Genomic DNA, 18,155 nt, shown 5'->3' with positions numbered 1-18,155 from the left:
AATAAACCGTTCAGCTTTCAGCCCTCAACAACAAACATACGTCGCCCTTAGATGATGTCATACTAGTTATTCATGCATGTGTAACCTTTCAAATATGGACCAATTGTGCCTTAATACTTCTTGAAGGACAGATGTTACAAATTTACGATTACAAGAAATCATTGAAAAACTGAATTTAGATTTTTCAACATCTTATTGCTGTGATTATCCATCATACTGTGTACAATCTCCAGATGTATTTATCTACAATGGGGGAATACGTTCAGTTTACTTCCAATAACCAGACTTTTTCTCCCTTTGAAGGACCCAAATTAAATATTGTAAATGTGTATTTGTCTCCCCTATGTAGGAAGACCCAGCACAGCTCCCTGGACCAGAGCTCCCCTCCCCAGACAGGGATGTCCACTTACAACCACGCCATCCTGGGGATGTACGACCCCAAAGACAACTTCCCTCTCCGCAAGACAGGTAGGCCTCCTCCACCTGACCCCTGAACCCTACCCCCTAACCTCTTTTCACTTTTGGAGTACACTATCAATGTGTTTTTTTGCTTTCCTTGATTGTGTTTGAAGCTCTGTTTGAAAGCTCTTCCCTTTCCAACTTCCTCTTTCCACATTAAAACGAATCAAACAGTTAGATTAAATAAAAGTGAATAAGTGAAAAGGTGTAAGCAATTCGGTGACAACTCCATTTGGCCTACTCCAACATATTGCTTTCACACATCCAGGCCTTTTCAGATCAGCAAGAGGAAATGGGGCAAAAGTATTGAGCCAAAACATTTAAAAATTAGATTTAGCCAACTGTGTTACTTTGTGCCAGTTGTCATGGGTGACACAACTGTTGACACCAGTGATCCACTGCAGTTGCCACCAGTGACGCAGAGCAGGCCGATTTGTCACCAGGTCCCAGCAGTCTTTGCTTCTGGGTCATTAGCAGTGTCGTGTGTAGAGCATTGTAGTGTTGGGGCAGATTACAGATGATAGTGGGGTAGATTATCAATCCCAGTTACTACTATGATCACTATCTTGACATTCAAGAGTTCTTCGTGACTGGTTAGTATAAGGAGAGTATCTCAGCATTTCTGCTGCTTTCTTATTTCCTTTCTTTATTTATAAGGGTTTCCGTTGTTAAGATGATGTATTTTATCCAAGAGATGTGGTTCGAGAGAGCAGCAACAAATCATTACCAACATGAGAACAATGTTGACATGAGAAACATAAGAAAACAAACCAACTAAAATAAGCAGGCTGTCTATGAAACATACAGAGTCTGATACCAAACAGTTCTGGTTGGAGAGTACCCTCTTCAAATCCTTTGAGAAACTCTACTACCGCTGTGGGGGCTAGGCAGTGATTATTCAGTTAGCGTCTGGGCTCGTTTGTACACGTCTGTCCCTGCTCATCCAGCTGGAGATCAACCTCAGTGTACTCTGGAGCACCGACAGCCCTGCCGCCTGTGGGGATGTGGACAGGAATGTGTTATCCCTGCGACGAGTGGGAATGTTATGACAGGAACAGGAGAGGGCCCAGGATTGAGCCTTGCTAGACACCTAAAGAGGCGGTAAAAAAAAAAAATTGTACAGACAGACTTGGGTCTGGAAATGTTTAAGATTTGCTACTGTATACCTTGCGCTGTTCACTTGGGGATAACTGCTGTACATCCACATTTGAAATACTTCATTTGAATCCACAAATACTTTGCAAAAGGATACAAACATTGAAAAGGTGATAGATGCTCTATAGTGCGTAGCACCTCAGCTCAGGTACCAGGCTTGTAATATCATTTTGTGTTAAAGGTATACATTAAAACTACCATATGCATACTCCACATATCTCACCCCCCCTCCTTCCTAATTAAAGTCCATCTCCTCATATCACCTCTCCACATTATAGTCAGGGTGTGCTTTACACACCCTCCACATACATTCCCATTCCACACTCTCCACACCACCCCCTCGTCTGTATTCTTTATCAGCTGTTTAGCCAAGCACTGAGACCTTATTGTCCTCACTGGGCTCTGCATGGTTTATATCTGTATTCCGCTGTTATTAAACCACTCACGGGTGAAGACTGCAGTGCGTGTCATTTCCTCTTTTGCGGCGCCACTTCTCTCCGCTCTGCCGGGCGGGCTCCTATCACGGCCATCGTAACTGCGTAACTGCACATTTTAATACTCGCGAGGAGGCTTTGTCTGTCTTTAATGTCAGAAGGAAAATGTCACACTTCTCATCCGTGTCTCTTCCGCTCCCTCGTATCATATCTCTAATATGGAACATGGGGATCTAAAATCCCCCCACTGTATTTTGAAGGTGTTCACTTAGTGGTAGTGTCGGCAGTAATTGACAAGCAATGCCTTTACAACTGACTAGCTTTTGAGATATTCATTTTGTTACAGTAGATATTCTACAACAATATATTGGACATAAAAATATGAATATTTTTTACATTGATAACAAACAGTCATGTCTGTATATTGGAATAATAGTTACTTTGAACCAGTTTGGGATATTTGAAACTATTTATGGTTTTGATTCAGAGTTGGTTGAATCAGATCTTGCAAGTTGCACATTTACCTAATGCATTCAGATGGCTTTTATTCGATTTTTTTTTGTATTGTATTTGCAGGCCGCTTGTTTTCAGTTTGATGCAAGCAATCAAACCGAAAACAGTCTGGTGTCGTGTTCTTTTGTTCACCGTTGATTTGAGGATATAAGGGACAGGAAAAGAACCTAACGAGGAATAGACAAAGCACCGAAGAGGTCTCCTTTATGTACACTCACTGAAATTAGCGTAGCATTAGCATCTCCATGTTCATCAAATAGACAATCTTCATGGTAGTGAAGCTCATTCAGGCCTCAAACCATACACCTAATCACAGCCCATTCACAATGTGAAGTGGAGCCTCTTCAGTTTCCTGGATTATCTCCATTTGACTCACTCGATTGTGTCTGTAGTATAATGAAGACTGGACCCTCTCTGTCCCTGGAGCAATGTTATTTTCCAAAATGTTTGTGGAGAAACCAAAGTGTATTTTTGTGTGTGGATATTTTAAGGCCATGTTTCATGGCTGTATCAATGAGAACGTTTCATTAGCACTGAGGAAATGAGTAACCACAGCAAGAATCCACATTTTGTTTGTTATTTTCTGTGCCTCTGAGGTTGATTCCAATAGATGCACATTTCTCAGAATCTTGTCGATGAGTTCCAGCAAAACCTATATCGATTCTCTTAAATCTCTACACTCTAGTCCTTTTATTAAATCCAAAAATGAATTAACTTTCCTAGATGTATTCAGTAACCTGCACAGGGCTGTCATTCTTCAAATCCGCTGAACATATGATGAATATGTTTTGTATTAGCGAACCTGTAAGTACATTTTTGTTGTTGTACTTTTACCCATTTTTCTCCCCAATTTCGTGATATCCAATTGGTAGTTACAGTCTTGTCCCATCGCGGCAACTCCCGTACGGACTCGGGAGAGGCAAAGGTCGAGAGCCACGCGTCCTCAGAAACACAACACTGCCAAGTCGCACTGCTTCTTGACACAATGCTCGCTTAACCCGGAAGCCAGCCGCACCAATGTGTCCGAGGAAACACCGTCCAGCTGGCGACCGAAGTCAGCTTGCAGTCGCCCGTCCGACCACAAGTAGTCGCTAGAGCGCGATGGGACAAGGAAATCCCGGCCGGGCCAAAACCCTCGCCCTAACCAGGACAACGCTGGGCCAATTGTGCGCTGCCTCGTTGGTCTCTCGGTCACAGCCTGGTATCGAACCCAGGGATGTAGTGACACCTCAAACATTGAGATGCCGTGCCTTAGACCACTGCACCACTTGGGAGGTGAGAACCTGTAACTTCTGAGTCTATCTAAAATATTGACTTTTATCGGCCTTTACTCAGAATTTCAGTATACAGTCAATGGAGAAGTATTGAGCAGGAGCTTAGCATTTTGATACCGTTTAATTTGTTTCCTGTAAATCGTCTCTAGCAGCGATTTCGTCTCCTCACTTTTCTGTGTTTCATTCAAGCAAAGTGCTACATAATGTTTGGGAGTGAACGATTCAGTAGCCAATACGGCGAAGTGTCAATACTAGCTAGCAGGACTTCCCCTCACTCAATTTCAGAAATAAAGGGAACAAGAGGACGTGACAGAGAGGATGGGAAAGGGAGGGAGAGGGTTAGGGTTAGAAATTGAGGAAAAAAGAGATTAGGTGAGACAGAGAGAGAGATAGAGAGAGATTGAGGGAGGGAACAAGATGGAGGCGAGAATTAAAAAGTGAGGAAGGTGAGAGAGAGAGGGAGCGAAAAAACAAATGTACTGGAGTCAGCAGACAGTGCAGTTGGGCCCCTGCAGTGGGTTGTTTGGCGTGGCCACACTAACACCCTTCAAAGTCACCGCGTCCCTGGTGAACCCCAACGGGCTCCTCCAGTCAGACAGGCCATAAGCCTCTGGTTCTGCCTGCATCAACACTTTAGCCCCGCCATCTCTCCTCTGAGCGTGAGAGAACAGAGAAAACCCTGGCACGGGCACAAACCTCCATCTACCCACTCCACCCACCCATCCATCCCCGACTCAGCCCTGTCTCCACTCCTGGCTACCAGCCACGTCCTTTGGCTCAGGCCCTTTGGGTATGCTTGAGCCACTCGGCCACACTGCAAATAAAGCTCAGCACTGAAGGCCCAATGGCAAATTTTACGCCTCTCTTATTTTATGTCTCTCTTTCCATGCAACTTTAGTGGGTATATTATTTATTCAGCAGTGTTGCAGGGTTTTACCTGTGTGACATGCATTTTATGTGGTGGCTGTTCTTGACTGATTTTTACTAAAGTGTGACAGGAAAGATGTGAAAGCTAATGCAGCATTTGCAGACTAGTGTGTTGATGCTTCTGTAGCTTAACCCACATCCACCTGTCTTCACTTACAAAGCAACTAGTGCGTCAGGTAATGAGATCATACGACCAAGATCATTAAAAATGAGAATCGTCCTCCAGTTATCTTCCACTTTCTAACAAAGCTTCCAATATACAGTTGAAGTTGGAAGTTAACATACACTTAGGTTGGAGTCACTTCTTAGAGTTAGGGTCTATTTTCCTGAATTTCTGGCTGACTGATGTAACCAAAGTAAACTGCCTGTTACTCAGGCCCACAAGCCAGGATATGCATATAATTGATAGCATTGGATAGAAAACACTTTGAAGTTTCTAGAAATGTTAAAATAATGTCTGAGACTATAACACAATTGATATGGCAGGCAAATTACAAAGAAAAACCACCCGGAATTATCTTTTTTTTAGGTCCCAGGCTCTTGTAATGGAAAGCTATGGGTCCTATGTAATTCCAGCTCCCAGATTGCAATTCCTATGGCTTCCACAAGATGTCAACAGTCTTTGTTCACTGTTTCAGGCTTGTTTCTTCAAAAACTAGCAAGAATTTGAAGTTTTTGTAGGAAGAGTCCCGGGACAATATCCGTCTGTTCGCGCGCCACGAAGAGGACGCGCGCTTACTAATTTTACTTTTCTATTAAACATACTTCTTTCCCTATGAAATATTATGGTTTATTTACATTTTAGGATACCTGAGGATTAAATAGAAATGTAGGTTGACTTGTTTAAACAAAGTTTAACGGTAGCTTTTTGGACTCCCTTGTCTGCATGTTGAACGAGTGGATTACTGAAATTGATGGCGCCAACTAAACGGACTTTTTGGGATATAAAGAATGATTTTATTTAACAAAACGACCATTCATGTTGTAGCTGGGACCGTTGGGATTGCAAACAGAGGAACATTTTCAAAAGTAAGTAATTTGTTTAATCGCTATTTGTGATTTTACGAAGCCTGTGGTGGTTGAAAAATATGTTGTTGTGGGGCGCCGTCCTCAAACAATCGCATGATGTGCTTTCGCTGTAAAGCCTATTGTAAATCAGACAACACAGTTAGATTAACAAGAAGTTAAGCTTTTAAAGGATATAAGATACTTGTATGTTCATGAATATTTAATACTACGATTATCTATTTGAATTGCGCACCCTCCAATTTTACCGGATGTTGACGACACTCCACAAATTTCTTGTTAACAAACTACAGTTTTGGCAAGTCGGTTAGGACATCTACTTTGTGCATGACACAAGTAATTTTTCCAACAATTGTTTACAGACAGATTATTTCACGTATAATTCACTGTATCACAATTCCAGTGGGTCAGAAGTTTACATAAACTAAGTTGACTGTGCCTTTAAACAGCTTGGAAAATTCCAGAAAATGTCATGGCTTTAGAAGCTTCTAATAGACTAATTTTTTTTAAATTTATTTTACCGTTATTTTACCGTTATTTTACCAGGTAAGTTGACTGAGAACACGTTCTCATTTGCAGCAACGACCTGGGGAATAGTTACAGGGGAGAGGAGGGGGATGAATGAGCCAATCATCATTTCAGTCAATTGGAGATGTACCTGTGGATGTATTTCAAGGCCCACCTTCAAACTCAGTGCCTCTTTGCTTGACATCATGGGAAAATCAAAAGAAATCAGCCAAAAAAAAGGTAAATCAAATCAAAGTTTATTTGTCACGTGCGCCGAGTACAACGGATGTAGACCTTACAGTGAAATACTTACTTACAGGCTCTAACCAATAGTGCAAAAAGGTATTAGGTGAACAATGGGTAGGTAAAGAAATAAAACAACAATAAAAAGACAGCCTATATACACTTCCCACACTGCCCCTACTCGGATGGTATCGCGCCGTCCCAACCTTCGCTCTCTCTCCCCCGCTACTCTCTCCTCTTCCATCCTATCATCTCTTCCCTCTGCTCAAACGTTTTCCAACCTATCTCCTGATTCTGCCTCCTCAACCCTCCTCTCCTCCCTTTCTGCATCCTTTGACTCTCTATGTCCCCTATCCTCCAGGCCGGCTCGGTCCTCCCCTCCTGCTCCGTGGCTCGACGACTCATTGCGAGCTCACAGAACAGGGCTCCGGGCAGCCGAGCGGAAATGGAGGAAAACTCGCCTCCCTGCGGACCTGGCATCCTTTCACTCCCTCCTCTCTACATTCTCCTCTTCTGTCTCTGCTGCTAAAGCCAATTTCTACCACTCTAAATTCCAAGCATCTGCCTCTAACCCTAGGAAGCTCTTTGCCACCTTCTCCTCCCTCCTGAATCCTCCTCCCCCTCCTCCCCCCTCCTCCCTCTCTGCTGATGACTTCGTCAACCATTTTGAAAAGAAGGTCGACGACATCCGATCCTCGTTTGTTAAGTCAAACGACACCGCTGGTTCTGCTCACACTGCCCTACCCTGTGCTTTGACCTCTTTCTCGCCTCTCTCTCCAGATGAAATCTCGCGTCTTGTGACGGCCGGCCGCCCAACAACCTGCCCGCTTGACCCTATCCCCTCCTCTCTTCTCCAGACCATTTCCGGAGACCTTCTCCCTTATCTCACCTCGCTCATCAACTCATCCTTGACCGCTGGCTACGTCCCTTCCGTCTTCAAGAGAGCGAGAGTTGCACCCCTTCTGAAAAAACCTACACTCGATCCCTCCGATGTCAACAACTACAGACCAGTATCCCTTCTTTCTTTTCTCTCCAAAACTCTTGAACGTGCCGTCCTTGGCCAGCTCTCCTGCTATCTCTCTCAGAATGACCTTCTTGATCCAAATCAGTCAGGTTTCAAGACTAGTCATTCAACTGAGACTGCTCTTCTCTGTGTCACGGAGGCGCTCCGCACTGCTAAAGCTAACTCTCTCTCCTCTGCTCTCATCCTTCTAGACCTATCGGCTGCCTTTGATACTGTGAACCATCAGATCCTCCTCTCCACCCTCTCCGAGCTGGGCATCTCCGGCGCGGCCCACGCTTGGATTGCGTCCTACCTGACAGGTCGCTCCTACCAGGTGGCGTGGCGAGAATCTGTCTCCGCACCACGTGCTCTCACCACTGGTGTCCCCCAGGGCTCTGTTCTAGGCCCTCTCCTATTCTCGCTATACACCAAGTCACTTGGCTCTGTCATATCCTCACATGGTCTCTCCTATCATTGCTATGCAGACGACACACAATTAATCTTCTCCTTTCCCCCCTCTGATAACCAGGTGGTGAATCGCATCTCTGCATGTCTGGCAGACATATCAGTGTGGATGACGGATCACCACCTCAAGCTGAACCTCTGCAAGACTGGAGCTGCTCTTCCTCCCGGGGAAGGACTGCCCGTTCCATGATCTCGCCATCACGGTTGACAACTCCATTGTGTCCTCCTCCCAGAGTGCTAAGAACCTTGGCGTGATCCTGGACAACACCCTGTCGTTTTCAACTAACATCAAGGCGGTGACCCGTTCCTGTAGGTTCATGCTCTACAACATTCGCAGAGTACGACCCTGCCTCACGCAGGAAGCGGCGCAGGTCCTAATCCAGGCACTTGTCATCTCCCGTCTGGATTACTGCAACTCGCTGTTGGCTGGGCTCCCTGCCTGTGCCATTAAACCCCTACAACTCATCCAGAACGCCGCAGCCCGTCTGGTGTTCAACTTTCCCAAGTTCTCTCACGTCACCCCGCTCCTCCGCTCTCTCCACTGGCTTCCAGTTGAAGCTCGCATCCGCTACAAGACCATGGTGCTTGCCTACGGAGCTGTGAGGGGAACGGCACCTCCGTACCTTCAGGCTCTGATCAGGCCCTACACCCAAACAAGGGCACTGCGTTCATCCACCTCTGGCCTGCTCGCCTCCCTACCTCTGAGGAAGTACAGTTCCCGCTCAGCCCAGTCAAAACTGTTCGCTGCTCTGGCACCCCAATGGTGGAACAAACTCCCTTACGACGCCAGGTCAGCGGAGTCAATCACCACCTTCCGGAGACACCTGAAACCCCACCTCTTTAAGGAATACCTAGGATAGGATAAAGTAATCCTTCTAACCCCCCCCCCCCTTAAAAGAGTTAGATGCACTATTGTAAAGTGGTTGTTCCACTGGATATCATAAGGTGAATGCACCAATTTGTAAGTCGCTCTGGATAAGAGCGTCTGCTAAATGACTTAAATGTAATGTAAATGTAATATACAGTAGCGAGGCTATAAAAGTAGTGAGGCTACATACAGACACCGGTCAGTCAGGCTGATGGAGGTATTATGTACATGTAGATATGGTTAAAGTGACTATGCATATATGATAAACAGAGAGTAGTAGTTGCGTAAAAGAGGGGTTGGCGGGTGGACAATGACACTAAGCATACTTCCAAAGTTGTGGCAAAATGGCTTAAGGACAACAAAGTCAAGGTATCACAAAGCCCTGACCTCAATCCTATAGAAAATGTGTGGGCAGAACTGAAAAGGCGTGTGCGAACAATTAGGCCTCCAAACCTGACTCAGTTACACCAGCTCTGTCAGGAGGAATGGGCCAAAATTCACCCAACTTATTCTGGGAAGCATGTGGTAGGCTACCCGAAATGTTTGACCCAAGTTAAACAATTTAAAGGCAATGCTACCAAATACTAATTGAGTGTATGTAAACTTCTGACCCACTGGGAATGTGATGAAAGAAATTAAAGCTGAAATAAATTATTCTCTCTACTATTATTCTGACATTTCACATTCTTAAAATAAAGTGGTGATCCTAACTGACCTAAGACAGGGAATTTTTACTAGGATTAAATGTCAGAAATTGTGAAAAACGGAGTTTAAATGTATTTGGCTAAGGTGTATGTAAACTTCCGACGTCAACTGTACCTTCTTTAATACTCCTATACGACATCTTGAATCCCCCTCTTGCACCTTCTCACGAAATCCCATAATACAGTATCTGCCAACAAAACCACAAATAAACACTGCATCCATCTGTGGCCAGTTTACTTCAAGATAGCTTTGTGGATACAGGTAGTCTGCACCACCTTATTGTCAACTACTTCAGACTATTGTTCGCTTGGTCAGCCATTTTGGGAGAGTCAGGCAAATTTTCACTGGATTGGATTATAATTTGTCCGAGGAATTGCATCTTTGAATGTGTTCCCATACACTCCAGCTGCTAATGCATGGCGTTCATGACCGGGCCGCCCCCTGATCCTGTTAACAAAGACTTTTGGACAAGTGCCCTCCACCGCTCTTTTTTTTGGATAATCAAGTTTAATAAGTTCAACCACAAGTTCAGCCGCTCAAATTGAAAGTGCACTTTTTAAGAAGTGCTTATTCATTATACAACCCCACACACTTCAAAGTCCTTGCTCTTCCCAAATGGGCCAGATGTATTCTCTGGCTGCACCTCGTTTTAAGTGCATTAAGACAGGTACATTTTAAACTCTTCTCCCTGTTTTTCATATTCAAGGAGTTGAAGGGAAAGGGCAGGAAAACTAACCACAAACATTCCCTGACCAAATATCCACTGACTGCTATGAGTATGTGTTAAGGATATGTTGTTCTCCAAATCGCGTAAAAATGTATCTGATCATTTATGCATATGCCATTGGATGGTGCCCTCATTGATCGTGTCCCCGCGTATAAATATCTAGGTATCTGGATTGACGAATAGCTATCTTTCAAAAAAGTATGTTGATGAGTTAGTTAAGAAATTAAGAATTAAAATGGTGTTCTCTTAGGAATAGGTCATGCCTTTCATTAAATAGCAGAAAACAAATTATTCAGTCGACATTCATACCGGTTCTAAACTATGGCAATATTGTCTATATGAATGCAGCTGCGACTTTATTGAAGCTATTGGACACTGTTTATCATATCGCACTATGCTTTATTACTGGCTATAGGTTTGGTACACATCACTGCGTTCTGTATCAGAATGTAGGCATTGCCCTCTTTGAAGTCTCGTAGATCGATGCATTGCAACTTCCGCTGTATCTTACTTTATTTTTTAACTTAGACATAGAAGATATCAGATCCGGTCTACACCGAGTTAGGGAAATCTGCTTTTAGTTTTTTTTGCACCTTACTTGTGGAATGATCTCCAAGGCTCTCTGAAGTTGGATGAATTGGTTCCACTAGGGCAATTCAAAAGGCTGATTGAGGACCTTTTACTGAACGATGTTTGTTTTCTATGATTTGTGTTTTGCTTTTCGTGTATTGATGTGAATACTGATGTGATTTTTTTTTTTTTTTTTTTTTTGCCCCTTTTCTCCCCAATTTTCGTGGTATCCAATCGCTAGTAATTACTATCTTGTCTCATCGCTACAACTACCGTACGGACTCGGGAGAGACGAAGATCGAAAGCCATGCGTCCTCCGAGGCACAACCCAACCAAGCCGCACTGCTTCTTTAACACAGCGCGCCTCCAACCCGGAAGCCAGCCACACCAATGTGTCGGAGGAAACACCGTGCACCTGGCCCCCTTGGTTAGCTCGCACTGCGCCCAGCCCGCCACAGGAGTCGCTGGAGCGCGATGAGACAAGGAAATCCCTACCGGCCAAACCCTCCCTATCCCGGACGACGCTAGCCCAATTGTGCGTCGCCCCACGGACCTCCCGGTCGCGGCCGGCTGCGACAGAGCCTGGGGGCGAACCCAGAGACTCTGGTGGCGCAGTTAGCACTGCGATGCAGTGCCCTAGACCACTGCGCCACCCGGGAGGCCTGATGTGAATTTTGATGTGTATTGATGTGTATACAGGGCACATCTGTGAAAGAGACCTTGGTCTCAGCATGACTCTGTTCAATAAAGCATTTTAATAAAAATAAAGCCAAGAGAGTCCCATGGGCCTTGCCCGACTTGACACAGACGTGGCATTGAGTCCTACGCTCATGAACGTAGCGTGCCTTCTCTTGCTGGACCCATTTCGCACAAGGTTACGGGCCAAGCCAAAGGGTCAACTGGTTTGGTCTGGATTAATTGAAGTGAAGGGAGAGAGGGGAAGGATATGCCAGTGAGTGCTGCTGGGAATAAGGCTGTCAGTGTCTGGGGGTGAAAGAGAAGAGAAATAGGCTAGTGAGTGGCAAGGCCTCAAACATTTTTCGATACCCCTACCTGAGGTAGAACAGAGCACAATCATGTTTTTTCATATTTCTAATGCCTCCCATTTATGAAATGGATGGTTGTGTAAAACATTGTTACTGCAAAAGTGGTTAAATTAAAAGATTGTGACACCCGACCCTAAACTAAAAAAGTGCAGAATAATGCCTGACTGGAGGTGGATGGGCCACAAACTCACGTAACCCAATATTGCATAAATGTGGAATACATGTAGTCAGTTTTCTTCCATACGTACACAAATAAACAGCATTAGGATATCTTAATGCATCTTGGAAATATAGACCTGTAAACACGGAGATACAACAGTTGGAAATATCAACTAGGAATATGTCTGACGAATGTAAGATTTACTTTCTGCTAGCTGATTAATAGACAACATTCCAAGTAAAAAGTTGCTCTTATTCAGTGCTGTATGGTCCTGCCTGACAAAAATACAGACAGATCCACGTCTTCTGATGTTGTGGCTATTGCAATCGGCTCTAAGGAAAACAAGTGGGCTCAGACATCGAAAATAAATGTTTTGGAGACCAAGGTTCCTTGAAAGATGTATATTTTAGCCCCTGCTCTTGTAATTTAGTCAGGGGGCCACCATAGATTATCTTTTGGGCCATCCTGGAATTTACCTCAAATCCAATATGGCTGCCATAATACCATTTGATGGAGTTCAAATCACATGTAAATATACATTTTTGTAAAAAAAAAAATCTTCCAAAAGGTTTCTTCAGCTGTCCCCATAGGAGCACCCTTTTTGATTCCAGGTAGAACCATTTTGGTTCTGGAACCAAAAAAGGTTCTTCAAAGGGTTCTCCTATGGGGACAGCCGGAGAACCCTTTTAGGTTCTAGACAGCAGCTTTTTTTCGAAGAGTGTAGATGATAGGTATTTTTTTCAGAACTGTATTCAACACTCATGGCCATAAAGGCTATTTTGGTGTAAATACCTGTTATTCTGAATCCAATATGGCCAACATAATTACACTTAAACACCTTCACCTGCATATAAATTGCCCTGGTTTATTTTGTATTGTGTTATTTTGCCTTGCCTCTGTTGTGTTCCATAAAAAATCAGCCCTTTCCAGCTACAATAATCATTTACAACATTAACAATGTCTACACTGTATTTCTGATCAATTTGATGTTATTTTAATGGACCAAAAATTTGCTTTTCTTTCAAAAACATGAACATTTCTATGTGACCCCAAACATTTGAATGGTAGTGTATTTATTTTTTAAATATCAAAAAGTAACACAAGAAAATGACATAACAATAACGAGGCTATATACAGGGGGTACCGGTACAGAGTCAATGTGCGGGAGTACAGGTTAGTCGAGGTAATTTGTAAAGTGACTATGCATAGATAATAAACAGCAAGTATCAGCAGTGTAAAAACAGAGTGGAGGGGTGTCGTCAGTGTAAATAGTCCGGGTGTCACGCCCTGGCCTTAGTTATCTTTGTTTTCTTTATTATTTTAGTTAGGTCAGGGTGTGACATGGGGGATGTTTGTGTGTTTTTGTCTAGTCTAGGGTGTATTGTATAGGGGTTTTTATAGAGTTCATGGGGTTGTGTTCAGTGTAGGTGTTCATGTAAGTCTATGGTTGCCTGAGTGGTTCTCAATCAGAGACAGCTGTCTATCGTTGTCTCTGATTGGGAGCCATATTTAAGGCAGCCATAGGCATTAGGCAGGTTGTGGGTAATTGTCTATGTTTGACGTTGGTAGCTTGTGTCTGCACTTTCGTTTGTAGCTTCACGGTCGTTTTTTTGTTTAGTTTGTATTAGTGTTTCGTGTTCGTTTCATCTTCTAATAAAAAGGAAGGTGTATCTATATCACGCTGCGCCTTGGTCCTCTCTTTCACCGAACAACGATCGTGACACCGGGTGGCCATTTGATTAATTGTTCAGCAGTCTTATGGCTTAGTTGTAGAAGCTGTTAAGGAGCCGTTTGATCCTAGACTTGCCGTGCGGTAGCAGAGAGAACAGTATGACTAGCGTGCCTGGAGTCTCTGATAGTTTTTAGGGCCTCCCTCTGACACCACCTGGTATAGAGGGCCTGGATGGCAGGAAGCTTGGTCCCAGTGATGTACTGGGCAGTACATACTTCCCTCTGTCATGCGGTCGGAGGCCGATCAGTTGCCATCACTACCTGCCCCGTCAGGTAGTGATGCAACCAGTCAGTATGCTCTCGATGGTGCAGCTGTATATTTTTTTGAGGATCTGAGGACCCATGCTAAGTCTTTTCAGTCTCCTGAGGGGGAATAGGCTTTGTCGTGCCCTCTTCACGACTGTCTTGGTGTGTTTGGACCATGATAGTTTGTTGGTGATGTGGACACCAAGGATATTGAAGCTCTCAACCTGCTCCACTACAGCCCCGTCGATGAGAATGGGGGCGTGCTCGGTCCTCTTTTTCCTATAGTCCACAATCATCTCCTTTGTCTTGATCACGTTGAGGGAGAGGTTGTTGTCTTGGCACCACATGGCCAGGTCTCTGACCTCCTCCCTATAGGCTGTCTCATCGTTGTCGGTGATCAGGCCTACCACTGTTGTGTCATGGGCAAACTTGATGATGGTGTTGGAGTTGTGCTTGGCCATGCAGTCATGAGTGAACAGGGAGTACAGGAGGGGACTGAGCACGCACCCCTGAGGGGCCCCTGTGTTGAGGATTAGCGTAGCGGATGTGTTGTTACCTACCCTTAGGACCTGGGGGCGTCACGTCAGGAAGTCCAGGATCCAGTTGCAAGTAAATGTGCAATAGATTATGGTCATTATGTGCAAAACTATGTCGAATATTGGCCTGTTGGAAAATAGAACTCCCTACTACATCGCCCAGTTCAGGCTGAATTTGATTTACACTACCCAGTCCAAAGTTTTAGAACACCTACTCATTCAAAATATATTTTTATTTGTTTAACACTTTTTTGGTTACCACATGATTTCATTTGTGTTATTTCATCCTTTTGATGTCTTCACTGTTATTCTACAATGTAGAAAATAGTAAAAATTAAGAAAAATTCTGGAACTAAAACTTTTGACTGGTAGTGTATCTCTAGAGAACCTGTGCAAAGTGCATATTGAACTCACAGAAGAAGAAAAAACAACTAAATGGAATTCAAATAATTGAACTGATGTCGGTCAATTTGTTATTTAAAAAACAAAAAAATAACACATTTCGGTTAATCGCTCAGCACTACTTTTCTATATCCAGACAATGTTGTGTGAGTGTAATTATGGCACGCTTATTGGATTCCTAACATAGTTGAATTACACTAATTTAGTATTGAGTACAGTACACAAAACTGAAAGATGTCTCTCAATTAAAACATGTACTGTGTATTAATGGTGGTAATTGGTGGTAATTAAACCACCATTTAATGGTATTGTGGCAGCCATATTGGATTTTGGACATCATAATGGTTTTAGAGTCAAGACTATGGGGGCCCCCTTACGTAATTGCAAGAGGCTGAACAAATAACATCCACAGAAGAACCTTTAACTGAAAATAAATTACAGTTTTCATTGTCTCAGACCACTTGTTTTCCTAAAAGCTGATTAGAATTCAATATCCAAAACATAAAAAAGACATGTATGTACTTTTGTCATGCAGGATCATACAAATTTCTTTCGTCAGGGAGGTGATCAAGAACCCGATGATCACTCTGACAGAGCTCCAGAGTTCCTCTGTGGAGATGGGAGAACCTTCCAGAAAGACAAGCATCTCTGCAGCACTCCACCAATCAGGCCTTTAAGGTAGAGTGGCCAGACGGAAGCCACTCCTCAGTAAAAGGCACATGACAGCCCGCTTGGAGTTTGCCAAAGAGGCACCTAAAGGACTCTTAGATCATAAGAAACAAGATTCTCTGGTCTGATGAAACCAAGATTGAACTCTTTGGCATGAATGACAAGCATCACGTCTGGAGGAAACCTGGCACCATCCCTACAGTGAAGCATGGTGATGGGAGCATCATGCTGTGGGCGATGTATTTCAGCGGCAGGGACTGGGAGACTAGTTAGGATCGAGGGAAAGATGAACGGAGCAAAGTACAGAGAGATCCTTGATCAAAACCTGTTTCAGAGTGCTCAGGACCTCAGACTGGGTCAAAGGTTCACTTTCCAACAGGACAACGATCCTAAGAACACCCAAGACAACGCAGGTGTGGCTTTGGGACTAGTCTCTGAATGTCCTTGAGGTGCCCATCCAGAGCTTGGTCTTGAACCTGATCAAACATCTCGGAGAGACCTGAAAATAGCTGTGCAGCGACACTCCCCATCCAACCTGACAGAGCTTAAGAGGATATGCAGGGAAGAATGGAGAAAAACTCCCCAAATACAGGTGTGCCAAGCTAATCGAGGCTGTAATCGCTGCCAAAGGTACTTCAACAAAGTATTGAGTAAAGGGTCTGAATACTTATTTAAATGTGATATTTCAATTTAAAACATTTGATACATTTGCAAAAATTTCAAAAACACTGTTTTTGCTTTGTCATTGTGAGGTATTGTGTGTAGATTTATAAGGGAAAAAAGCATTTGAATCTGTTTTAGGGGTCTGATTACTTTCCTAATGTACTGTGTATGTCAAAAGTAAAGCTTACGTGCATCATACATTTTGTGGTAGAGATATTCCACCTTTTGTATCTCTGTGTTTACAGGTCTATATTTCCAAGATGCATTAAGATATCCTAATGTTTTTGTTTGTGTATGTAGGGCAGATATCTGACTACTTGTCAAGTAGTCCGGTTAGCCATTTGATTACCTGTTCAGGAGTCTTATGGCTTGGGGGTAAAAACTGTTGAGAAGCCTTTTTGTCCTAGACTTGGCACTCCGGTACTGCTTGCCATGCGGTAGTAGAGAGAACATTCTATGACTGGAGTGGCTGGGGTCTTTGACAATTTGTAGGGCCTTCCTCTGACACCGCCTGGTGTAGAGGTCCTGGATGGCAGGCAGCTTAGCCCCAGTGATGTACTGGGCCATACGCACTACCCTCTGTAGTGCCTTGCGGTCAGAGGCCGAGCAGTTGCCGTACCAGGCAGTGATGCAACCAGTCAGGATGCTCTCGATGTTGCAGCTGTAGAACCTTTTGAGGATCTCAGGACCCATGACATCTTTTTAGTTTCCTGAGGGGGAATAGGCTTTGTCGTGCCCTCTTCACGACTGTAAGATAGAGAGATGATAGGATCTCCCAGATTGGCGCTTGACAAGGGCCGTGCCCCTCTCCCTGATCGTTGTGTGTGCGGTAATTACAGTCGCCTCTTCGACACTCCCGCTATTGTTCTCTGGCCCTATCCCCCTATCCGTCTGTCCACACACAGAAAGCAGAAATGAACAAAAACGAACCCGAGAAGTCCACCAAAAACGCACACACACACTTGTTTAATTGCGAGCATTTGACAACAAGAGCTATTCATTAGCTGGGCATTGAGACGGGCTTGATGATGCTTGGGGTCGGCAAGAGCTGCCAAGACTGGAAACTCGTTACCGCTACTGCTGCTTATCCTTGTCACATGTTTGGATCTCATCTCATCAAATCTCTTCTCATCTGCTCTATCAGTCTTTCCAGAAGTAGCGTGTTTATGGAGTAGCTTGTTAGCATAACTAACTGCCCTGAACTGGCTTACCCTTCTCATGTACCATGTGCAGTGCATCATTTCCGGTGCTAGTTTCATTCTAGGCTCCACAGCACAGTGTGTTGTTTGGGACTATTGATTGTGTACTAATGTTTGTCTACGTACACTGTAAAACACTCTCCATTTAAAGCGCTCTTCTCTGAGAGTTTCAGAGTAGGGTGACGTCACCTCAGATCTGCACTGAGCACAGGTCAGCTGAAGTCGGGCCAGGGGAGGCGGTTTGCTGGGGTCTGGAGTTTTTTCTTGTTTCCAGACAGTTTCAGACAGCAGGAGAGACGAGTGAGAGCGGAGTGACAGGCATGATGTGCAGTAGAGAGCGAAAGCTCTTGTCTTTGCCTGCCACCCGAAGCCCAAAAGCCTTCTGAGACTTTGACAGCCAGGGAAGCCAGAGCAGCTAGAATCTCCTAAGAAAGATATCAGACTGTCTGTTTTCCCACTTCCATACGTCTGCATATCATCTGCAGGACAGAACAGAATATGTTTAACATGTTCATATCATTTCCTGTTGCAGTGTTGTCTTCATAACTATATTCATTCATGGTTTGCGGCAAGTATTTGGTTTGATTCAAGTGAATCCCATTTTTATAGTGCCCTACTTGTCATCTC

The 18,155-nt window shown here is 44.1% G+C and overlaps 1 protein-coding gene across 6 annotated transcripts in view; it reads left to right on the top strand.

Moving 5' to 3' along the window:
• Window positions 1-18,155, top strand: part of LOC129821382 (histone deacetylase 4-like) — a 268,758-nt gene that overhangs the window by 184,445 nt on the left and 66,158 nt on the right. For all 6 annotated transcript variants that reach the window (XM_055879007.1, XM_055879008.1, XM_055879006.1 and 3 more), the window contains one exon: window positions 350-468. In XM_055879007.1, coding sequence (XP_055734982.1) covers window positions 350-468 — 119 coding nt within the window. The remainder of the gene's footprint in view (window positions 1-349; window positions 469-18,155) is intronic.

This window comes from Salvelinus fontinalis, chromosome 23 (assembly GCF_029448725.1).
Source record: "Salvelinus fontinalis isolate EN_2023a chromosome 23, ASM2944872v1, whole genome shotgun sequence".
Taxonomy (NCBI): domain Eukaryota; kingdom Metazoa; phylum Chordata; class Actinopteri; order Salmoniformes; family Salmonidae; genus Salvelinus; species Salvelinus fontinalis.
Note: the sequence above shows the minus strand (reverse complement) of the source record. Positions and strands in the feature narration are given on the sequence as shown.